The sequence below is a fragment of the Octopus sinensis genome, linkage group LG11, assembly GCF_006345805.1.
Source record: "Octopus sinensis linkage group LG11, ASM634580v1, whole genome shotgun sequence".
NCBI classification, from domain to species: Eukaryota; Metazoa; Mollusca; class Cephalopoda; order Octopoda; family Octopodidae; genus Octopus; species Octopus sinensis.
The window spans coordinates 22,528,018-22,552,548 of NC_043007.1; the positions used below are offsets into that span (position 1 = coordinate 22,528,018).

At 37.8% G+C, this 24,531-nt stretch overlaps 3 protein-coding genes and 1 long non-coding RNA gene across 6 annotated transcripts in view; 2 read left to right on the plus strand and 2 right to left on the minus strand.

The window, feature by feature from the left end:
* Nucleotides 1-7,998, plus strand: part of LOC115217059 (kinesin-like protein KIF27) — a 103,044-nt gene extending 95,046 nt beyond the window's left edge. For both annotated transcript variants that reach the window (XM_029786642.2, XM_029786643.2), the window contains 6 exons: nucleotides 686-823; nucleotides 2,349-2,539; nucleotides 3,394-3,494; nucleotides 4,540-4,606; nucleotides 5,015-5,154; nucleotides 7,467-7,998. In XM_029786642.2, coding sequence (XP_029642502.1) covers nucleotides 686-823; nucleotides 2,349-2,539; nucleotides 3,394-3,494; nucleotides 4,540-4,606; nucleotides 5,015-5,154; nucleotides 7,467-7,495 — 666 coding nt within the window. In that variant the 3' untranslated portion in view covers nucleotides 7,496-7,998. The remainder of the gene's footprint in view (nucleotides 1-685; nucleotides 824-2,348; nucleotides 2,540-3,393; nucleotides 3,495-4,539; nucleotides 4,607-5,014; nucleotides 5,155-7,466) is intronic.
* A 2,023-nt stretch (nucleotides 7,999-10,021) lies between these two features.
* LOC115217065 (prostaglandin reductase 1) overlaps nucleotides 10,022-24,531 on the minus strand; it is a 30,762-nt gene continuing 16,252 nt past the window's right edge. Inside the window, exon 10 of the transcript XR_005001180.1 lies at nucleotides 10,022-10,191. The gene's annotated coding sequence lies outside the window, so the exon portion shown is untranslated. The remainder of the gene's footprint in view (nucleotides 10,192-24,531) is intronic.
* Nucleotides 10,311-10,634, plus strand: LOC118765347. The gene is made up of 2 exons (XR_005001184.1): nucleotides 10,311-10,343; nucleotides 10,526-10,634. It is a non-coding gene; the product is annotated as an uncharacterized LOC118765347 (long non-coding RNA).
* On the minus strand, nucleotides 10,772-23,118 carry LOC115217279 (prostaglandin reductase 1-like). Of its 2 annotated transcripts, XM_029786920.2 has the most exons (10): nucleotides 23,008-23,118; nucleotides 20,327-20,372; nucleotides 18,628-18,684; nucleotides 16,540-16,704; nucleotides 14,762-14,879; nucleotides 13,566-13,721; nucleotides 12,717-12,828; nucleotides 11,594-11,712; nucleotides 10,966-11,090; nucleotides 10,772-10,935 (listed from the first exon to the last, which is right to left on the minus strand). In XM_029786920.2, the coding sequence occupies exons 1-9, from the start codon at nucleotides 23,114-23,116 to the stop codon at nucleotides 10,980-10,982; spliced, it is 993 nt and encodes a 330-aa protein (XP_029642780.1). In that variant the 5' UTR covers nucleotides 23,117-23,118; the 3' UTR covers nucleotides 10,772-10,935; nucleotides 10,966-10,979. The 2 variants fall into 2 exon arrangements, with proteins under 2 accessions (XP_029642780.1, XP_036363117.1); XM_036507224.1 differs by lacking the exon at nucleotides 20,327-20,372 and having other exon boundaries at nucleotides 23,008-23,113.

Consider the following 24,531-nt stretch of genomic DNA (forward strand, 5'->3'; position numbering starts at 1 on the left):
TAGTTTGGCTGCTTGTTTCTCTGAGACTGGTTAAATTGATGAAGACACCTCTAATGAGAATTCAATAAGATCCAAAGATTGAAGGCTGTTCATAATTTTTTTTCAGCCAATGGAGAAACAGCAAAATTAGCCCTGTTTATATAGGTTATGTACCAGAGATGTGCTACCTAGGTAGGCAATATAGGCAGTGCTCTTCAATATCCTCCCAAAAGACCTGAAAGACCTGCATGGGGTGGATGTAGGTGTCTTCAAAATAAAGCTGGACCTCGTGGCAGGAGGTGCAGATGAGGGCGGCTGCATCGAACTCTCTCATGCACCAAATGTCAATTGCTAAAAAGCATTCGTGAAGTAAAATCATGTAGCAACACCAAATGGCAGTGCCCCAGCATGGCCACAGCTCGTGAGCTGAAACTAGATGAAATAAACTGAAATGAAATTTTAAAAAATATCTGTTTTCCATGTTGGCATGGGTTTGATGGTTTGACAGGAGCTGGCAAGCTGGAGAGCTAAGCCAGGCTCCATTCTGATTTGACATGGTTTCTATGGCTGGATGCCCTTCCTAATGAGTGTGCTGGGTGCTTTTACATGGCACCACATGGGGTATGAATTTTTATGGCCAGCTTGTCTTCTGTTTCTCAGTGTAATCCATTTTTTTCTTTTTCTGTTTTTTTCATTACTTGACCAGCGTGAGGGTGGGATCTTGAGTTTATTCAACACCCTCAACCCGCAAGAAATGATGTTGCTGCTGATGAAATATTTTGAGAAAGTCATCAACTTCCGTGACAACGAGCGCAAGTTGTCTCACAAAATGAATGAGTTTCAGGTAAGCTGTGTTTTATCGTGCTATCGTTACCTGTCTTTTGTTGTTGTTGTTGCTGCTGCTTGTTTGTTTGTTTGTTTGTTGAGAAAAGCTGTCTTCGTCCCAAAGCTCGCAAGATCGCGCCTCAGGATTGTCTGTAGTGGGAGAAGTCCGAAACATGGTCCTTTGCTATTCGTAAGACCCGCAGAAGAGAAAGCAGGTCAACCCCCCGACACCGAGAGCATCGATGGATGGATGAATGCGCATCCAGGCTCAGCGGTTGCATAGGAAGTCGGGGACAAGAAACAGGAAGAAAGAGTGAGAGAAAGTTGGAGCGAAAGAGTACAACAGGGGTCACCACCACCCCCTGCCGGAGCCTCGTGGAGCTTTAGGTGTTTACGCTCAATAAATACACACAACGCCTGGTCTGGGAATCGAAACCGCGATCCTCCGACCGCGAGTCCGCTGCCCTAACCACTGGGCCATTGCAGAGGTGCTGCTACAGTTGTTGGCAGCGGCAGCGGTGAGGAGGGAGATGATTTTTATTGTTTAAACCGATGTCTGTCAGCAGATTATTGTCGGACAGTAATCACTAGAAGAAGCCGTAGTCTTCTTGTCATTAATGTCTAACATAGGCACTACTTTCAGATTTTGAAGGAAGGAACTTTTTTATTTTATCAACCCTGGAGCAATGACTGTGAAGTGAACCTTAGCAGGATCTGAACCCAAAACAGAACTTGTTGTAACTAGAAGCTGCAAGGCATTTTATCTGAAACTCTGCATTTTCTGCCATCTGTTTCTCTCGCCATTACTGCTGCTGTCGTTAGTTATGGTTGTTAATTCAAAAGAATGATGTGGCTGTGATCGTTTTCGATTAGACATAATCTATAACAGCGTTTCTCAACCTTATAATTTTGGGTCCCCTGTTTCGATGGGAGCCTCCAGCTTTATGAGAATTTCCTGACCCCATCCTGTCAGAAAACAGCTTCTAAGCAACTGGTTGTTTTAATGGTGGAAGAAAGAGGGGAATTCCATCAGAAAAAATTTTTATCTATTTTCTCGGTAAGTATGGGGGCTAGAAAAAAATACAAACCGCATACCAATCTATGTACCCATCTCCACATGTGTGCCATTTTTTATGCGAATCCACCCAGCCATTTGGCTGTGAACCTCAAGACAAGAAAGAATACAACGATCGCCCATGTCCAATTTATATTATAGACTAGCAGTATCGCCCGGCATTGCTCGGGTTTCTAAGGGAAATAACTATATAAGCATTTTTAGAGAGTTACTTCCCTTATATAATAGCAAAAAATGCAAAAAAATGATGGTAAATTATTTTTAAATCGTAGACTCATCGTAGACGCGCGCTAATACCCAGAAGGGCTCGATATGAATCACGACTATAAGATACCCGGTTTTGGTTAAACTGCACCGCAAAATGTGGGAGTAGTTAGGAATCTAAATCAGAGGAGACAGACTCTCACACACACAACTTCAGTTTTATATATAAAGATTAACTATTCTTAACTATTTTTTAAAATTCCAGAGCAGAATCGAAGAACAAGACAAGTTACTCCATGAAGCTGAAAACCATCACCAGAGGGCCAGTTTTGACATTGACCGTAGACTCACTCAGCAGCAGCAACGGTATGAACAGAAAATTGGTGTACTAATGCACCAGTTGGCACAGATTAATGAAAACAGTGAAGACACTGTTAAAGAAGAACCCCATGCCAAGTAAGAAATGCCTGATGGAGACAACTGTCTCCTGTCCTTTGTCTGCTGTGCACCTTTCTCTGACATCATTCATACTAAGCTCCTTTTTTGTCTACATTCCTCGTTCTCATCACCATGTTGTCGCTATAAGTCATGTTGGTACCATCCGAGCATGATCGTTGCCAGAGCAACAAACTGGCCTCCATGCTGGTGGCATGTAAAAAGCACCATTCAAGCGTGATCGTTACCTGGGTCGCCTTTCTGGCACTTGTGCTGGTGGCACGTGAAAAATCATTCGAGCAAGGTCGTTGTCAGTGCCACTGGACTGGCTCCTGTACAGGTGGCACATAAAAAACACCATTTGAGCGTGGCCGTTGCCAGTACTGCCTGATTGGCCCTCGTGCCGGTGGCACGTAAAAGCACCCATTACACTCTCGGAGTGGTTGGCGTTAGGAAGGGCATCCAGCTGTAGAAACTCTGCCAGATCAAGATTGGAGCCTGGTGCAGCCATCTTGTTCGCCAGTTCTCAATCAAATCGTCCAACCTATGCTAGCATGGAAAGCAGACGTTAAGCAATGATGATGATGATGATGACGTTATCTACTGACTAGATATACTGACTTATTGGCTGCATCAATCATTGAAACTTATTTTGTTGTCTTCATCAGTCACAGTCACTACCTTATTCTCTACATTAGTCATACAAACTACTCTATTAATTACATCAGTCATCACTAGCCTATACTATGTATCAAGTTTATACATTACTCTGTGCAACAGATTAGATATGTTCAAATGACACTCAGAGGTTTTTAAGAATCCATAAAAAGAAAAGTTACGTCTTATTTACTGTTGAGGACTTTGTCTTATTGCAGGTTACGCAGCTTGGAAAAGGAGTTGTACTACTACAAGAAAACCAGTAGAGATCTGAAGAAGAAGCTACGGGATAAAGAAAGTACATCACTGTGTCAATCAGGTAATCTCTCTCTCTCACACACATACACGCACACACATACATACATGCACACACATATATATGACAGGCTTCTTTCAGTTTCCCTCCACCAAATCCACTCACAAGGCTCCTTTGGTTGGCCCACGGCTATAGTAGAAGACACTTGCCCAAGGTGCCATGCTGTGGGACTGAACCTGGAACCATGTGGTTGAGAAGCAAGCTACTTACCACATAGCTATGCTTCAATTTAATATTTTTTTAATTTAGAGTGTGACCACCTCCATTTCAGAAAAATCAGTCATCCAGAATGTTTTTCAAATGGAAGGTTCCAGAAAATTTATGTTGTACATGTATTACTATCAGAGTAGTTCTCTATTGATCTATTGATCCTCTGTTGTTTATAGTGATGAACCATATATACATCATTGTGGAACCTATTTTCAGCTAGGTGGACTGGACTAGGTTTTCCATCTGTCCTTCTACGTAGCATCCATTTATCTGGAAACAAATTGCATCTCCACATGATACCCATTGAATTGTTCCTTCAAATAATATCCAAATAAGTAGACTGGACCGTGAATGTTAAGTGATGCATGACCTGTGGGTCTGTTTCTATCCCATAATTCTGCAATCTCACTTGACCGCAGTTACTCAACAGAAATCAATGGCCTCTATGTAGTGACTTGACCTGCTAGAAATAGCAACCAAATCTACTTCAGATCACACCCTACCATCTTAATAAAGAACACACTGTTGTCTATGATATACAAATGGTTGGCTGGTCGTGGTCATTGTAATCTACATTTGTTGTTGTTTGACTGCAAGAAATAACAACAAATTATCCCTCAATCCACACCCTACCATCTTCAAGAGTCAGCTCATTAGATGATGTAGTCCTTTACACTATATTTGAAGAAGAAGAAAATTGAAGGGATGGTCATGAATAGGCTGTCTTTGATCATAGACCTGCTCAAACAAGACTGAAAATGATAAAAAATAAGACCACTTCATCATCACACATTAAAATACAATGCTATACTTAAACATTTAATCTTTGCCTTTTCAGAAGATCTTGGCCCAAAACTCGTTAAGTCAAAAGAATTTCCTAGGTGCAAGTCTTCCACTACAAACAGGTAAGAGGATAACATTGTTTTTAGTCTGTTGTCATCAGCCTCAGCTCAGGTGTGAAGCAAGGTGTTTCTCCAGGGCTTTAACTGAAACACTTTACTCAACTGCTTGTTCTTGAAACCTTGTTTGTGAGTGAATAACTCAATGTATTCCAAGCCTTTATGTTGCTACTTATATAGGCCTAACAACTTTATTTAGGCGAAACATGCTGCCCCCTCAAACTGTTAAGTAACAATGGGACCAGTTATTTTTACCCCCATCCAAAGCTGCTGATAAGGCCCTCGTGGGCCCTGATTTCACTGTGAGACTAAATACCTGTGGCTATAAGAGTTTATATATTTCCTTCTTCAATTGTCCAGTGACTCTCAGCTGTGGTTCATTGATTCGTTGTTTATGTTTTGTTTCAATTCTAGGAACTCGGTGGTCAGCTTTTCACCAAGCAGCCAACACAACCAAGAACTTCCAAGTCAGCAGCCGGAATTATTCTGTGAGAATAATAAAACCGATCAGTCTGGGACTAAACCAGTTGTTGCTACTTCACTCCAGTTTTTAGGTAAGGTTTCCATGGTTACTCTTTGCTGCAGATTGCTAACAAGCTGTTGACTAATTGGTGAAGCAACAATGCTGGGCTGTTCTCCTAGCTTCTGCTTATATTTAGGAGGACAGACAGTGATTCAACATTACAGCATCAAAAGTTAGAAGTGATGAAAATATTAGTAATATCATCATCATGGCTCAGCTTCGCGAATGAAGATCAGGAAGGCTGTCCACGTCGTGTGCAAGCACGCTCATGACTGACAAGTCCGATATGGGAAATGCAGGTCCGTGAGCAGTGTCCACAGACGAAGGTAACATCCAGTGTGGTGTCAGAGGTGGCTCGTGCCTTCCTCCTGCATCTCTTGTCTTTAAGTGTGTCTCTTCTTTGTTCCTCAAACTCGGTGACTGCATTGCAGATATTGTGACGCCAGACATCACAGTCCGCAGCCGGGTCTGACCAGCATTGGTGGTCAATATGACATGCTGTTAGAGACTTCTTGAGGCAGTCTTTGTAGCACTTCCTTGGAGCTCCTCTCATACGGTGGCTGGTGAAGAGTTCACCAAACAGGGCAATCTTAGGAAGGCAATGGTTCTCCATTCTGGAGACATGCCCTGCCCATCGGAGGTGGTACTTCAATAGCGTGGCTTCAATGCTGGGGATCTCAGCCCGCTCCAAGACTTCAATGTTTGTGACGAAGTCACTCCAGTGAATGTTGAGGATGGTGCAAAGACATCGCTGGTGGAAGCGCTCAAGGAGATGGATGTGACTGCGGTAGGTGACCCAGGTCTCCGAGCCGTAGAGAATATACCAAGAATCTAAGTTACATTCAAAATTGAATGCAGTATGGCATTTACTCTTAACTTCAGATAGATATAAGCATGGGTTTTAATGTTTGCCAAGTGGCAAAAGTGTTGAGTAAAGTTATTTGGTTGCAGACCTCCTTTCAGTCTTTTTATTACCACTGGGTCACACAAAGTCCCCAGATGGTAACATTAAGGCGGCGAGCTGGCAGAAACGTTAGCACATCGGGCAAAATGCTTAGCGGCATTTCGTCTGCCGCTAGATTCTGAGTTCAAATTCTGCCGAGGTCGACTTTGCCTTTCATCCTTTCGGGGTCAATTAAATAAGTACCAGTTATGCACTGGGGTCGATGTAATCAACTTAATCCCTTTGTCTGTCCTTGTTTGTCCTCTCTTTGTTTAGCCCCTTGTGGGCAATAAAGAAATAAAATGTTAACATTGATTTCAAGGCCTTCCTGGATGAGTGACTGGTTATTCAAAGACATTTATAGATTGTAAATTTATTCTGTCCAGTTACGTATCAGTATAGTGGTCATTTGCAAACTCCAGAGGTGACACTTTCATTTCTCCTTAGCCCTCACGTCACACAGTTGTTAATGTTTATTTCAGTTGGGTCACGCCCTTCCAATTGCTATAGATTCGTAATGCATCTTACGGCTGTGCCTGTCGCCTGGAAGGTGAGGAATCCTACATTGGGAGTGGTAAGGACTAGGGTAGGGTAGCTGCCTGCTTATTGTGATCATTCGTCTTTTGGTTTCTTGTAGCTTTACTCTCTTTTACAAACCCAGTGAACATATATTTCCTATTTCAAAGAAATTCAAACAATAGATATAAGAACCAAGTTAAAAAGATTCTCAACATTTCAACTTCTAGGGTTGACATGAAGACACCCACCTCCAATAGGGGCCTTAACTCTCATATTTTAGAGCTCCATGACCTCCATTTTTCAGGAGCAAAATCCTTTTAACAGGTTCTATAAGACTGGAATTTTGGAATCTGTGCATAAAAATCAGTAGTATGTGATACATGTAGCACGATTACAATTTTTTAGGGTGTGTACAGAGGGAAAGAACCCTCATCTGCAATTTTGATGAAATTCGAATCATAGTTATTCCAGTTCATTACAGAAAATATAACAGGAAAGTCTAATTCTTCAGTTGCATGTAACACGGGCAACGCCAGGTATCTCTGCTAGTTTTATATATATATTAATATATATTAAATTGACATCTATAGGCAATGTAAATTAGATTCACTTTTGACCATAGGCTGAAACAGCTGTAAGAAGTAATTTTTAGGATTTCATTAATTTATACTATGACTTTTAAAATCTGTATTTGTATTATTATCTTATCTATTGATTTATATATTTTGTATGCTTTTGATGTTCTCATTTGTAAAATGAATAAATATTCCAACATTATAATATCCGTAAGTTGATGAACAAACCAAATTTTCTTATTTGTATTATATATTAAATATATATTAAATATATTGTCAATTTGATTTTCTCTTTTTATCTTCCAGATTCCTTAGAAGTTAACTCCAGTGGTTGAGAATGTTCAAGATCCATGTTCTGGTGAGATTGTTTAAGGGTTTATACCTTAAAAGGGTTCGCTTGTAAATTACTGCTGATATTTCTTGACTGGAAGATGGAGCATTAACATTTCAAAAACTTGCATCATTGAGCAAAATGCCTTCTGGTTCTTTAGACAAGACAACAATATAATATGAAACTTTACAGCCGTGTTTAGACAGACTGACAGTGGATTACATGATGTCTAGAACCAGTGGAACTCAGAGAAACACACACACACGTATATATGTATATACATCTGTGTGTGTGTTTGTGTGCATGATGAAACATTCAGTAGGATATCATTTCATTGTAAAATAATCACCATTATATAATAAATCATTTTGTAAAATACATGTTGAACAAATAATGTTGCTTGACATCAATGTTGACTTAAGCAAGCATTTAAAACATTGGAGGGTGCTGTAGTTTCATAAGAAAAAAATAGTATAAAATAGACTTTGATATTTTGCATTCAGAAAATATATATATATATATATATATATATAAGAATGAGACTAAAGGAAATGTTAGAATATCATTTGAGATGTAGTTTGTAATAATTGTCATTGGGAGAGTATGCTTCTTATACACACTTAAATATATTGAGTAAAGTTGGATCTCTCTTTTTTTTCTGTCTATTGTTGCCTTGTGTATGGGTGGGAGGTTATTTAAGTGCAGTTATTATAGTAATATTTCCATGAATCTATCCTTCACCTGGCTGCCGTTTATGTTTTATATGTCTCAGCTCAGTATTTCTTTATTTGGATATAGTTAAAAACAGTGGCAATCCACTTGAACTATAAGCATATCAGAGCACGCATATCCATCTGATAACTTCCCCTCCAGATAAATACTATAATATGAGTCTTTATTTCCCTTCCAGATAAATTCTATAATGTGAGTCATTAAGGCTTTACACAACAGATCTCTAATTATGTTGAGCTAACAAGGAAAGCTCTACAGAGTTTAATCACACTCTGCTGTCTTACATAAGGAAAGGACACACTGCATAATAAAACCTAATCTGAGATCCCCTTCGGTCACAACACAGACCATGGGATTGTACCTAGAAAGTTACCCTCCCAGGCACAATTCCGGGCAAGGCTGTTTATGGAAGACCAGCAGTCGCCCATGCATACCAGCCTCCCCTCTCCACACCACCAGTGTTATCCAAGGGAATGGCAAAGGGGCCAATACAGCTTGGCACCTGTGACGTCACAACTCATTTCTACAGCTGAGTGAACTGAAGCAACGTGAAATAAAGTGTCTTGCTTAAGAACACAACACGCAGCCCAGTCCAGGATTCGAGCTCACAACCTCACAATCATAAGCTCGACGCTCTAACCACTGAGCCATGTGCCTTCACATATAATCAATAAAATCTAATATATTCCAAAAAAAAAAAACATGGAATGCTTCATTTGAAATACCTTTGAGCATAGCTCTGCTCAAACAGGGTTAGTTTGGAACTGAACAATAACAATGTGTAATCTTGCTACTGTCTTTTTAGTAAGACAGCTTGTCTTTGGCACTGCAATTCAGTTTTTAGCATGCTGTATAAAGCAGTATTGTACTCATGTTATTGTAAATGTGCTTTTTTTGGTTGGCCACAAAACCTTCATGGAATGGTAAAATAGATAGGAAACAAAAACATAGAAATCATCCAAAGTTATTGAATCAAAAATCACATGAAAACAAGATTTTGTACATGCAAATTTATTTTATTAAGATATTTTGTAAAAAGGTTGTTTTAAGAAAAAAACATATTTTAAGAGAACAGAGTAAGAATATCTCAAAAATAAAAACCCCCCCAAAAAATCTAGCATTTTTCTTACGATCTTTCAAAATAATTAGCTACATTGTCACAATTATTGGTTAAATTCTAATACTTTGTGCTTTGAAACAAAGAATGCTTTAAAACTTTTGTATTTGCTAAGTAATTATATTTGTTATTTGGCAGCAATTAAAACCAGTTATTTAACTCTGTAATGTTGTTATTTCATACTGTCAGCCTTGTGATCAAAGATATTCTAGCCATGATCATCCAGTTTTTTTTTCTTTTTAGGCATAGTGTATCTGGGACTACAGTTATCTAATGCTTCCTTTCTTTTTAAGAAAATAAGATATGATATGAGGGAGATTTGACTGTTATTTCTAACAGGTTGAGCAGCTGCAAAGAGGCTTCCTCACCAGTTTGAAATTTATAACTTTTTACCATTTAGTAAACATGAAGTATAAAAAATATCATTCTTATAGATATTTAATTGTACAGTTTAGGAAATGTATATAAAAATACCCACAAAAGCAAATATATCAAAGTTTTTTTTTTTAATTTAAAAACAAAATATTGATTTGTTTCAGTTAGAAAAATTTTTTTTAATTTGTAGAATATTCGAAAATAAAATATACAAATTCCTTTTGAAAAACTGATTTAGTTGCGTTATATGTTCATATCTTGAAGTATTGGGAAGGAAAAACCAAAACCACGCACCAAAATGGAAGCCTTTGCAGTGGTAGGTGATTGCATTGGTACAGACATGTCAGCAACTAGTTCTACCTCATGGATATCCAATAACATCTTTGGAGATACATTTTTATTATGCATAAATATTAGCAAAAACTATTTCAGCTTCAGTAAATTATTTGCTGTTTTAAATGAAAATCTTACTCAACCTAGCAAGATACAATAGAAAGAATATTAGAATGGACAAGAATAACCAAAAGTAGATTATGGAAGATTTGAAAGCAATTCTGCTAAAGATCGGATGCAGGGCCTTCCATCATTCTTAGGGTAACTGTAAAGGGTTTGTCTATTTAATGGTGTGGTGCTGTTTCAATCAAAATATAAATAAAATATCTTAATGTTATATTAGAATATCTGGTCATATCAACTGAGAGATATTTGATCAATTGTGAAAAGTTGTGGTTTTATGAAAATATAATGCCCTGTTGGCACACTGCCCAAAACAGTTTAAGAAGGGTTGAAGGTAAATAGAAAAATAGCGAGGAAAACATTCCAGATATCAATTGATAGCAATTGTTGTGGACAAAGCGACAGAAAGAAAAAAAGTCATCAAAGAAATGTACTATTCTCAATAAGTTGAAGAATGATATTGGAAAAGACAGGAGTAACAATCTTTGCACCAATAAATTTAATACAAAATTGATCTCAGACACGTAGTTACTTTAAAACATTTCTTCAACAGATCATATTTGATAGGTAAATTATGTTAACCACATTAATTGTAATATTTATTAATAAATCTTATCAGATGCATTTAATTTCATGTTCAAATTCTGCTCAGATTCACTACACATCTACCTAAATACATAAAACTAATTACTGACTGTACATAAGAGTCATTACAACTGATAACCATTCCACTATAAAAATAGATTGAATAAAATCAAATCTTTACGAATTTCTCTTCAAAAAACTGAATGAGTCTCAAGCTTGACGTTTATGCTTTGACAATGGCTTTCCCAACATTGCTACCTTCAAACAATCCAAGGAAAGCTTTTGGCATGTTCTCAAAACCTTCTGTGATGGTCTCTTTGTAGATCAATTTTCCCTGTGAAAGAGAGAGAAAAAAAGAGTCATGTTATCAGTGATTTCTTTTTACGCAGAACAGCATGGGGGGGGGGGGTCATCAATTCATACAATGTGTAATGGTTAAGCTTTTACATTACTTAATGCCTCCAAGAAAAACATCATTACCAAATAATCTCATTGAGGTGGATTACAGAAAACCACACAAGTTAACCATATCTTTTACTTGTTTGTCATTGGTCTGTGGCCATGCTAGGGACACTACCCAGAAGGGCTTTAAATGAACAAACTGATGCCAGTACAATACTTACTCAGGCTTGACCCTTTAGCATTTAGATTATTCTGTCAGCTGTGATGCGTCTGTATCCACATCATTTTGAATTTTTCCAGTATTATTTGTAGCCTTTAGATAAAAATTATCTAAAACTAGCAGTATGACCTGGCGTTGCTCAGGTTTGTTTCGACCCTTTAGAATTGGAAAACAAAATTCTTTTTATACTAAAAAAAACCTTTTTTGATATTTACACTTTTAATCCATTCCAGAAGTTGCTTTCTTCCTTCATCAGCTCGTTGCATGCACTTCCATACTATGAAACCAAATATGGAGAGTTCTTTAAACAAAATCCTTTTGAAAGGATAGGGACCTGAAGCAAAATAGAAATGAAAATGATGTTAATAATAATCTTTCCTATAATGGGTACAAGACCTGAAATTTTGGGGAAAGGTCAAATCCAGGCCTGGCCAACTCAAATTACATTGTGGGCCACTTTAATCACAAAAAGTTGCTTCGAAGGCCACTTGTATACTGACAGAATTGGAAGCATTTTCCTTTCTCATGCTATTATTACAATAATGAATGAATGATCATTGATTCAACATGAAATATTATCGTTGCAAAAACAGTCGTATCTTTGTTTTTTTACTTTTCATTACAATCTTTAATTTTTGATAAAATTTTTTAAATGTTTGTTTAAATAAACCCATTTCTGGAAAGTATCAAGCAGACGGACCATGGGCCTCAGGTTGGCCAGCCCTGGTCTAGTCAATTACACCAACCCCAGTGCTCAGCTGGTACATACTTCAATGACCCCGAAAGGATGAAAAGCAAAGTCACCCTTGGTTGAATTTGAACTCAGAATGTAAAACCAAAAGAAAGGCCCAACAACAATATCCAGTGCAATAACCATTCTGCCATAGTAGTAGTAGTAGCAGTAATGATAATAATAATAATAATAATAATCCGTTCTACTGGAGGCATAAGGCCTCAAATTTGTGGGGAGGGGACTAGTTGATTACATCGACCTCAGTGTTTCACTGGTCCTTAATTTATCGACCCTGAAAGGATGAAAGGCAAAGTTGACCTCAGCAGAATTTGAACTCTGAATGTGATACACTCTGTAAAGTGGTTGGCATTAGGAGGGGTATCCAGTCGTGGAAATCATGCGGAAACAGACACAGGATCTTGACACAGACACCTTAGCTGTTGGATGATGTCAAACTGTCCCACCCATGCTGATATAGACCAGGGAGGCGAAATGATGGCAGTGGTGGTGAAGAGCAGGATCTCTGTAGCGAAATTTAAATTTTTTTAAAAACGTTTTTAAAAGAGAACTTTAATAAGCAGAAAATAGAGAAAACATCAGGTTACCCTTTAGAGTGTTTTCTGCTGGAACATTATATTCAGATAGGCAACCACAAATGCATACACGGCCTTGGGTATTCATGTGATTTAAGACAACTGATGAGAAGTGACCACCAACCTAGAAAACCAAACAGAACATTTCATTTAAGTAGTTTAACCCTTTTGTTACCAACCCTGGCTGAAACTGGTTCTGGCTCTGAGTACAAATGTCTTGTTTTCATAAGTTTTGAATTAAAATCTTCCGCTAAAACTTTAGTCACAATTTATGTTCCTAACACTAGCTGAATGATAACTAAGTTATTTTACTAAATTCTTTGTTATATTTAAAATTAATTGAAAGAAACACCAGAGCATCTCAAAATAAATACAGTAACGAAAGGGTTAAGTTTGTAAAAAACTTCCAAGGCAGAAATGAGTCCACGTCAACTATGGTTCATTATCAGCAATGCTGTTATGTAAAATGTACGCTACTTGCAATTCGAGTAGGTCATGGGGTCGATTTGTTACGACCACACCATCTCTTACAACCAAGAGGTTGATAGTTTCAACAAATTCATTCTTTTGAAGAAGTGCATCAATGGCAAAGAGTCTAAAACTGAACCATTAGCATTTAATCCAGTTATATCTGACCAAAATATTCTACTTGTTCTATGTTCAAACCAGTCAGATCTCGCCTCTCATACCTACCTTACAATGTCATTTTAAAAAATAAACAATCACATCACAAAAATATCAACTCTATGAGATAATGCATGATAAATTCAATACAATGTGAATAAATAAACTCTACATTTGATTGAATAATTGTAATGCTAAAGGATTAAATCATCTCAGAAACGGTGCCAATCAACTTACATTGTCAAAATAACAGTCAATACCGTCAGGAACAGATGATGATAATACTTTGTCCAAATCAATATTCTTGTAGTTGAAGACTTGATCAAAGCCCAGTTCATTCTTAAGCCAGGAACATTTCTCCTCAGTGCCAGCAAATGCCACCACTTTACAACCCTAAATAAAGTCAACCAAAAATATGTGTATGCAAACAAATGGAGCAATTTTTCAGGGCAAACACAAAAATTTGACAAAGGTCAGGAAAAAGAAAAAGATTTTTTTTACTAAATATAATTTCCCAGTGATGAAAACAGCCACCAACTTGATAATATGGGCAAAAAATATTCTTCAAAACAGCGACCGGCAATCTGTTGGTTAAGATGACAAGGGTGCCAGTTGATCGAATCAACAAACAGCTTGCTCGTGAAATTAATGTGCAAGTGGTTGAGTATTCCACAGATGATATACCCTTAACATAGCTCTCAGGGAGATTCAGCATGACCAGAATGGGCCAAGGCTGATCCTTTGAAATACAGGTACTCTTTTACTCTTTTGTTTCAGTCATTTAACAGTGGCCATGCTGGTGCACTGCCTTTAGTCGAGCAAATCGACCCCAGGACTTATTCTTTGGAAGCCTAGTATTCTATCAGTCTCTTTTGCTGAACCACTAAGCTACGGGGACATAAACACACCAGCATCGGTAGTCAAGTGATGTTGGGGGACGAACACAGACACCTAAACAAATACATACACACATACATATATATATATATATATATATATATATATATATATATATATATATATATACATATATATGACGGGATTCTTTCAGTTTCCGTCTACCAAGTCCACTCACAAGGCTTTGATCTGCCCGAGGCTATAGTAGAAGACACTTGCCCAAGGTGCCGCGCAGTGGGACTGAACCCGGAACCATGCAGTTCGTAAGTAAGCTACTTACCACACAACCACTCCTACGCCATTATTTATTTTTATTTAGAATTTTAATTTCATATCATATTGAAAAATAATAAATCATATTTTCAACTAAACAAAATCATTTTTGGCAATTGTTTGGCAGCAAATATCTTATTGCATTGTATAACTAAAGAAAATGCTATAGAAGCCTGTCCTTCACACTCCAAGACAGACAAGGCAAGTTGTAGGTGAGGAAGGAGGAGGAGAGAAAATCGAGGGAAAAAACAACACAAAGCTACCTTGATTTTGGCAATTTGTCCCACAATACTTCCGACAGCCCCAGCAGCAGTATTAACCAATACAGTTTCTCCAGATTTTGGTTGACTTTTCTCAAGGAATCCAAAATATGCTGTTAACCTGCATTTGAAAGATTTGAAGCAGCTGATTTAATTGCAACAACAACAGACACACACACACACACACACATATATATATAAATTAGAAAAAAAACACCTTTTATCAATTCAATAATGAAAAATTAAATTATACCATCTAGAAAATTACATATTATTTTTTTCTAATTTATATATATATATATATATTATATTTTGTGAAATTTGATTTAGTATTTCCAAATTGAATTTTTCCTTGTAAGTTTGGAATAATAATCCCTCATCACTTTGACTTTGACCGCTTTGACCGACCAGTCCGTCAGGCGTCCATTTGACACCGCTGGTCACAGCACGCTGTCCACTCCTCTCTGGATCGCGCCTTTCTCATCCACGTGATCCCAATCATCCTCTTGAAATCGTCACTCCACCGTCGTGGAGGTCTTCCGGGTGGTCTTTTCCCTCATATTATTATATATGTGTGTGTGTGTGTGTGTGTATACATATATATATATAAACAAACTTATGTTTCTGCTTTAGAAGTGTGTAATGTGTATTGTATTATACGGACAAAAATGTAATATTTCGAACACAGTATCGCTGTTAAAACAGCAGTAAAACTCGGTATTATTACCCTTGCAAGATGGAAAAATTATTTTTTATGTCTAGCAACAGTAATAATACCCAGTTTTCCTACTGTTTTCACAGTGAGACTATGTTCAAAATACTTTCTTGTCTGTATAATAGTTGCTTTAATTGTTTAATCACAGGCACTCCAGTTATGACCATCTATGACCGAAATCTTTTTAAGAGTATGTATGACTGACTATATTCTGAGTTCATTCCTTATTTAAAACAGTAAGGCATGGCTGTGTGGTTAAGAGACTTGCTTCCCAACTATGTCGTCTTGAGTTCAGTCCTACTGCATGGAATCCAGAGCAAGTGTCTTCTAGTAAAGCCCCAGGCTGACCAAAGATTTGAGTGGTTTAGATAGAGAGAAGCTGAAAGAAGCCGTTTTTATGTGTGTGTAGGTATGTGTGTATGTGTGTGTGTATGCCCTTGCCTTGACATCATGTAATGGTTGTAAGTGATAGAAAGTATTATTCAGCATCATCATCATCGTTTAACATCCGCTTTCCATGCTAGCATGGGTTGGATGATTTGACTGAGGCCTCGCGAACCAGAAGGCTGCACCAGGCTCCAATCTGATCTGGCAGGGTTTCTACAGCTGGATGCCCTTCCTAATGCCAACCACTCCGAGAGTGTAGTGGGTGCTTTTACGTGCCACCGGCACGAAGGCCAGTCAGGCGGTACTGGCAACAGTCACACTCAAATGGTGTTTTTTACGTGCCACCTGCACAGGAGCCAGTTCAGCAGCACTGGCAATGACCTCGCTTGAATGTTTTGTTCACATGCCACCAGCATGAGTGCGACACTGGTAACGATCATGCTTGAATGGTGTATTTTACGTGGAACCAGCACGGAAGCTAGTTTGTTGCTCTGGCAACAATCACGCTCAGATGGTGCTCTTAGCGCTCCACTATATTATTATTATTATTATTATTATTATTATTATTATGTTAATTATTAGCTGCTATGATGAAGTAGATGATGGACACAAAGTATCAAGAAGAAATGAAACATTGCATATAAAACAAAAAACTAAAATTAAATAAAACACCACTTACCCAGGCATTCCCAAGGATCCTAGAGTGAGAGACAATGGTAAGTCTTCAATGTCTGGAACTTTCCTCAGAACTGAGACATCTTTCACTAATGTGTGACTCTTCCAACCGAAATGTGCCATCACATGTGTGCCTTCAGGGAATTTTGGATTCTTGCTCGCAATAACCCTGCATTTAAACATAAACTTATCATTTTAGAAATTAAGAATTTTGTAAAAGATATAAATATATATCATCATCATCATCATCATCGTTTAACGTCCGTTCTCCATGCTAGCAAGGGTTGGACGGTTTGACCGGGGATCTGGGAAGCCAGAAGGCTGCACCAGGCTCCGGTCTTATCTGGCAATGTTTCTACAGCTGGATGTCCTTCCTAACGCCAACCACTCCGTGAGTGTAGTGGGTGCTTTTTACGTGCCACCTGCACTGGTGCCAGGCGAGGCTGGCATCGGCCACGGTCGGATTGGTGCATTTTACGTGCCACCTGCACGGAAGCCAGTCGAGGTGGCACTGGCATATATATATATATATATATATATATATATATAATAGGTGCTGATGTGGCTGTGTGGTAAGAAGCTTGCTTCCAAACCACATGGTTCTGGGTTCAGTCCCACTGCATAGCACCTTGGGTAAGTACCTTTTACTATAGCCTCAGGCTGTCCAAAGCCTTGTGAGTGGATTTGGTAGATGAAAACTGAAAGAAGCCTGTCATATGTGTGCATATGTGTATGTTCACCACTAACACATGAAAACCAGTGTTGGTATGTTTATGTCCCCATAACTTAGCAGTTCAGTAAAAAAAAGTCCAAGATAATAAATACCAGGCTAAAAGAAAATAAGTACTGCGGTCAATTCATTTGACTAAAATTTCATCAAGGAGGTGCTCCAGCATGGCCAGTCTAGTAACTGATACAAGTAAAAGACATGTCATGTAATGTTATGGGTTGCGTCTACCCTTCTGGCGAATCTGACATGTCATGTAATGTTATGGATTGGGTCTACCCCTCTGGCTAATCTGACATCATGTAATATTATGGGTTGGCCCTGCCCCTCTGGCTAATCTGGCATGTCGTGTAATGTTATGGGTTGGGTCTACCCCTCTGGCTAATCTGACATGTCATGTAATGTTATGGATTAGCCCTGCCCCTCTGGCGAATCTGACATGTCATGTAATGTTATGGATTAGCCCTGCCCCTCTGGCGAATCTGACATGTCATGTAATGTTATGGGTTGGCCCTGCCCCTCTGGCTAATCTGACGTCATGTAATGTTATGGGTTGGCCCTGCCCCTCTGGCGAATCTGACATGTCATGTAATGTTATGGTTTGGTGCTGCCCCTCTGGCTAATCTGACTTCTAATTCTTGTCGCTTATTTTGATTTTAATCACCTTACTTTGAAATTTTATGAATAATACAATACTAAATTTTAGTGCCTCTTAAGTACCATATTCATCTGAATCTCTCTCTCTCTCTCTATATATATATATATATATATATATATATATTTATATGTGCTGTGATTGAGAAGACCTGGCAACTAAAGTGAGATCACAGCCATGGCCAATGCTAGTGTTGCAAGTCTGGCCCATTTAAAAGTATCTATTTCTTTACTACCCACAAGGGGCTAAACACAGAGGGGACAAACAAGGTCAGACAAACGGATTAAGTCTATTATATCGACCCCAGTGCGTAACTGGTACTTAATTTGTTGACCTCGGCGGAATTTGAACTCAGAACGTAACGGCAGACAAAATACGGCTATGCATTTCGCCCGGCGTGCTAACGTTTCTGCAAGCTCACCGCCTTACATTTAAAAGTATCCTTGATGCATCGGGGGATATGATATGCTTGAGGAGACCTGCTGAGTCAAGTAAAACCAAAATCGTAGCTGTGGAAAGTGCCCCCTGAGTGGATCCTGTTCTGGTGGCACATAAAATGCACCGTCCGAATGTGATCAATGTCTTTGATCATCAACTGCAATGTCTTTGCCATTGTACTTATACTGTGTCGATATGAACTAGAAGGGCTTTGTATAGGGATGTAATTTAAGCACATAGCAAATGAGAAACTATCGAGGAGACAAACGTACCTTGCTACCTGTTCTCCCATCATCACATCTCCTTCTGACAGACTACCAACGTTGATACTAAATAAGAAAAGAGAAAGAAAGAAAAAAAAACGCCATAGTAATCTTCAGAATGACATTTACCTTCTTAATGCAAAACAGTCAATACCTTCGTGAACCATAAAAATCTTCAGAAATTTGAAACTTAACCCTGGCTTTTCAAGCATTAAACAGACATGGAGGAGGAGGAAGAAGGGGAGGGGGGAGGAAGAAGAAGGAGAAGAAGAGGAGGAGGAGGGGCGGGGGAGAGGAGGAAGAAGAAGAAGAAGAACCCATTTTTTTTATGCTGGCATGAGTTGGACATCTGACAGCAGATGGGGACGTAAACACACCAGCATCGGTTGTCAAGCGATGTTGGGGGGACAAACGCAGACACACACACACACGTATATATATATATATATATATATGTATACATATATACGATGGGCTTCTTTCAGTTTCCGTCTACCAAATCTACTCACAAGGCTTTGGTCAGCCTGAGGCTATGGTAAAAGACACTTGCCCAAGGTGCTATGTATTGGGACCAAACCCAGGACCATGGGGTTGGTAAGCAAGCTACTTACCACACAGCTACTCCTGTGCCTATGTACGAAGAAAATCATATCTTTATTTTAAATGAAACCTTAAAAATCCAATAATCGTTTCAATTACATTAACATATACATATATGTATATATATATATATATACACATATATGTACATATAACGGGAAGCTTTATGAAAATAGACAAAAGATGAAGGCAGGTGGAAAACAAACAAACAATTGTATTAGTATGGCGCTCAGGAAATATAAATAAAACAAGTCTTTAACGTTTCGAGCCTACGCTCTTCAACAGAAAGATACACAGAGAGAAAAAAAACACAGAAAGAAGGAGAGAAAAAAAATGCGTATTTGTTAGAATCATGCTGCACACAGAAGAGGGGAGAAAATAGTAATTCAGGGAAGGAGAAGTTGTGAGAGTAATAGCCCTGACTGAGTGAGTGAGAGAAAGTAATAGCAATGAGAGAAAAGAAGGGGTGAAAAAAATCAGCACTTCAACTCTGTGTGAGTATATGTGTGTATGTGTGCAGAAAGGAAGTATGTGAATGTTTGTATGTGTGGTTATTATGTACCTTATTTATATATAAAATACTACAATTAGCTGTCATTATTGACGGCACGTGGTCAGCTAGTTAATAATAATATGTGTGAAGATTTTATGTCAACACACTATTAACATGGTAATCCACATTATAGAAATTCTAACTGAACATCTGAAAATATTTTAGCTGTTAAAAAAAGCTGACAGAAATGGCAAACCAAATTTAACTTTAGACATTCATTCAACCAAATGAATGATCCTCGTATACCCAATTCACTTGCTCTCTGTTGTACAGGCATACTGACATTATCCATCCAGCGGAGCATGCTGGTTTCATTTCTTTCGAGCCTCTGGTGTCCTTAACCACTGCTTCACAACTGGTATTGGTCTGTTTATGTCCCAAAGACTTCATGGTTCAACAAAAAGAGATTGATAAGGATCAAACTTATAAATTAAAAAATCAATACGGTAGTGAATTTCTTTGATTAAAACCGTCAATGCAGAGCCCCAGCATGGCCATAGTTTATTGACTGAAACAAATAAAAAACAAAGGGTAATGGTCCCATATAAGACATACCGCATGTAAGGATCAACAGACAGCCAGACTGCTTCACATAGAACTTCTGAAAAAAAGAAATAAAGAACTTAAATAAACTGGAAAAGAGAAATGGAAAGAAAGATTGATGTCAACGATTTATTGGAAGAAACATTTTGCTTTCTCCATTTGCAAAGTCATTACCCTTCTTATCAATAGTCGTTTCTGATATTGGCAGAAGGTCCGAAATTTGGCAGAGAGCTTAGTCAATTACATCACATCCATCTCATACAAGACTGCTACATTATTTCATTGAAGGAAGGCAGCGAGCTGGCAGAGTTGTTAGCATGCTGGACGAAATGCTTAGCAGTATTTCGCCCATCTTTACGTTCTGAGTTCAAATCCCACTGAGGTCAACTTTGCTTCTCATCCTTTCGGGGTCGATAAATTAAGTAGCGGTTGCATACTAAGGTCGATGTAATCGATTGTGCCCTTGGTAGAAAAGATTATTTCATTGAAGAACGAATGGTAAAGTTGATTTTGGCAAGATTCGAACTCAGAATGTAAAGAACCAGAAGAAATGCCGCTAAGACATTGTCTGATGGGCAATCGTTTTTTCCAGCTGGCCACCTTCATTCTTATCTGTACTAACCACAGGACATGTCAAACAGAATTGAGTTTGAACCTGTGTACTCTGTTTTAAATACCAGCTTAACACAACAATCTTGTTTGTCAACTTCTTGTTGACAAACAACAGCAGTAATTGTATTCACCTCAATAGACGTCATTGATTGGTTGAAATTGCCAAAATACGAAAAATTTAACAACAAATAGCTTGCAAACTACAGAATTTTCTCAAGAACGCCGAGAGAAAAAGATGTTTTATGTAACACATTCTACCAGTATACGAAGTTTAAAAGTGTTTAGTTACAAAAAATAATTTTTTAAATCTGTCGGTCAAAGTGAAAAGATCCATGTTATTTACTTTTGTTTTGATGATGTGTCGAAGATGACATTTGCTTTCAAGTGAGAGCAGAAAGTGAAAGATGTAAGTACGTGTATATGAAATGTGTGCATGTGTGTGTAAGTGAGGGTGTGTGCTGTCAAGCATGTATTTTTTATGCATGTATGTATAAATGGCTAGGGTTCGTTCTTATCAGCTGCGTACATGCCTTGTTCAGCACTATGTATCTGTTACTCAGTTACACATGCACACAAACACACACATACACCCATTAACTTTCATATACACGCACATACGTAAATACATATGCATACATCCTTTTGTATGTATGTGTACATGTGTGTGAGGGAGAGAGAGAGAGAGTGCCACTTAGACATACATGCAAAAAAATACATATACGACAACACACCTTCACTCACACACGCATACACACTCTCTCTCTCACACACACACACATACACTTTCTCTCACACACACACACACATCCATTTCATACATATGTACATACATCTTTCACTTTCTGCTGTCACTTCAAAGCAAATGTCGCCTTCCACACATCATGAAAACAAAAGTAAATAAATAAAGAATTTTTGCAGAAATTAATGAACTATCATATTGTCCAAATGACATTTCTGCAAGTCAATGCAAAAGATTGCCGCCTTGGCCACCAGATTTTCAATGGAAATAGCGTTACAACAATTTTACATTAGCATGTGTAAAAGCTGTTGAGAAAATTCTATCGAATTTTATCAGCAACAAAAGTTAATAAATTATCTTTAATTGGAAAGCAATCACCTAATTGTTTTGTCCTAAACTATTTTAAAAATTATAAATTGTTAATTCTATTTTTGATAGATTTGTGTGGTTATATTCATTTGTTGTCCCAAAAGGGAAAGTGAGAAAGAAAGGATTATCCATACATTTGTATTTAGCACATTTCCAACATACACAATTTTTTTTTTATTTAAAACGTCAATATTAACAGAACTGTTAATTTCCAATATAAAAAAGCATTTTCACTTTTTAAGTATTATTACTTAAAATCTGTCCAAATTTACAATATTTAAAAAATTAAGGTGGCTTGGGGAGCTTACCGCATTTGAGGTTTGTGTAACAAAGCTAAATGGGAAAAATATATTTAAAAAATAATGAAATGAACAGCGGTGGTGCCCCAGCATGGCCGCAGCCTTCGGGCTGGAACATTTTTAAGGATTTATATACTAACATAATACAGTTCTATATTTAAGAGATGAGGAATTATGTACATTATTTACATTTGACAGATATTTGTCCTCATCTTGTTTGCCCACGGCATATGGCGTAGTGTTTAAGAGCGCCGGCTACTAACCCTAAGATTCTGAGTTCGATTCCAAGCAGTGACCTGAACAATAATAATAATAATAATAACATCGAAGAATACCTTAGGAATGAGAACCCAGGTTCGAAATTTCCCCAAGACACCTGAAGAAGGTGACAACAACAAACAAGATGAGGACAAATATAAATAAAATACTAAGATATAAGCAAGGATATTATGAGGTTAATTGAACTCAAAATTACAGGTCTCATCCCACTAAAGTGGCGGTGGAGAGGAACACACTTGATAGTACACTCGTAAATACATAACGCTTAATAAGGAGGATGATCATGGCTGGAATGCCTTAGATTATTGGAGTTGAACTGAGGGGGTAAAATGAAATAGGTAGTAATTAAATTGAACTCTGAAAAGAAGAGAAGAAATTATATTTTTTTAAATTACCTTCATCATTAACTTCATCGGGCAACTCTTCTGTTACCAGCTTGATATCATCACTGGACGGTTTGCCAACAAAGTGTTTAGCTAAAACAAATTTTTTTGACAGAACCATAATCAGTCTTAAACCTTTAGTAAAGAAAACTTCTGTTCGAATGGAATTGCTTGTGCACTGCCTGCTTACTGCACATCAAAGGAGATGTGTGTAGGGGGGGGGGGCTACTAAAAATTGCTTTTAACCTTTTCAAGTCAGCCTATATTTTAAGATTAAGAAAACCAGTTGGAGTTAGTAATAAATGACCTCTAAATGCATTAAAAACATCATAAAATGATCAGATGACTATTTCAGAAAACAATCACTCCCACACAGGTACATAATACCTGAACACAGACAATATATACACACACATAAACAACAACTTCTACCCACAAACATACACACAAATTAGTCAGACACACACACAACCACCCGAACAAACACACATCAACTGCTACATTCAATATACACACCACCATTCTCAAATACATCCCCATACTTGCACACCTTAGTTCGTTGGGGTCACCATTATAATTTTTATTATTATACCCCTTCATTCAACCTCTTTATTTTACTTCTTCCAGTCATCTCACCTGTTGGATAGTTGAACTATAGTTTCTTATCACTCTCTCCATGTTTTTCCTCTTAATCTTTTCTGTTGAAGAGTTTAGGCTTGAAATGTAAAAGGCTTTTCCATTTTCCCCTGAGCATTAAACTAATACATCTGCTTGTTGTTCCTACACTAGTCGTCTTTTGTTTTCTGTAAATTTGAACCCTATATATATGTGTGTGTGTGAGACAGGCTTCTTTCAGTTTCTTATTTCTTTATTGCCCACAAGGGGCTACACAGAGGGTACAAACAAGGACAGCTAAAGGGATTAAATTGGTTACATTGACCCCAGTGCGTAACTGGTACTTATTTAATCGACCTTGTTGGAGTTTGAACTCAGAACATAAAGACATACAAAATACCGATAAGCATTTCGCCCAGTATGCTAATGTTTCTGCCAGCTCACAGTTTCTGTCTACCAAAGTAACTCACAAAGCTTTGGTCAGCCTAGGGCTATAGCAAAAGACACTTGCCTAAGGTGTAACTGTAAAACCATCAGCCTCATTACTATTATGATTAGAACGTTTCTATAATCATTGGTCATGAAGGAAGGGCTGTGCCCAAGAACTCTTTTGCCTCAAAAGAGGGAGGAAGTTATCTTTAATGCTTGCAATAGAGCAGACTGCTAAAAGCACTCAAAATCTGCTTCTTAATTGTCTAGGGTCTAGAAACAAGTACCAGGGGCCAATTTAATCAATGATCAATTGTACAATAATTACAAGAGAACCAACACATTGTAGCTTCTGAAAAAACAAATATACATTCATCTGTAAATAATCCCTATTACAACATAAATCATTTTGTAAAATACACTTTCAACAAATAGTATTGCCTGACATCAATGTTGACTTAAGCAAGCAGAGCTAACTTGGAATTAAACAAT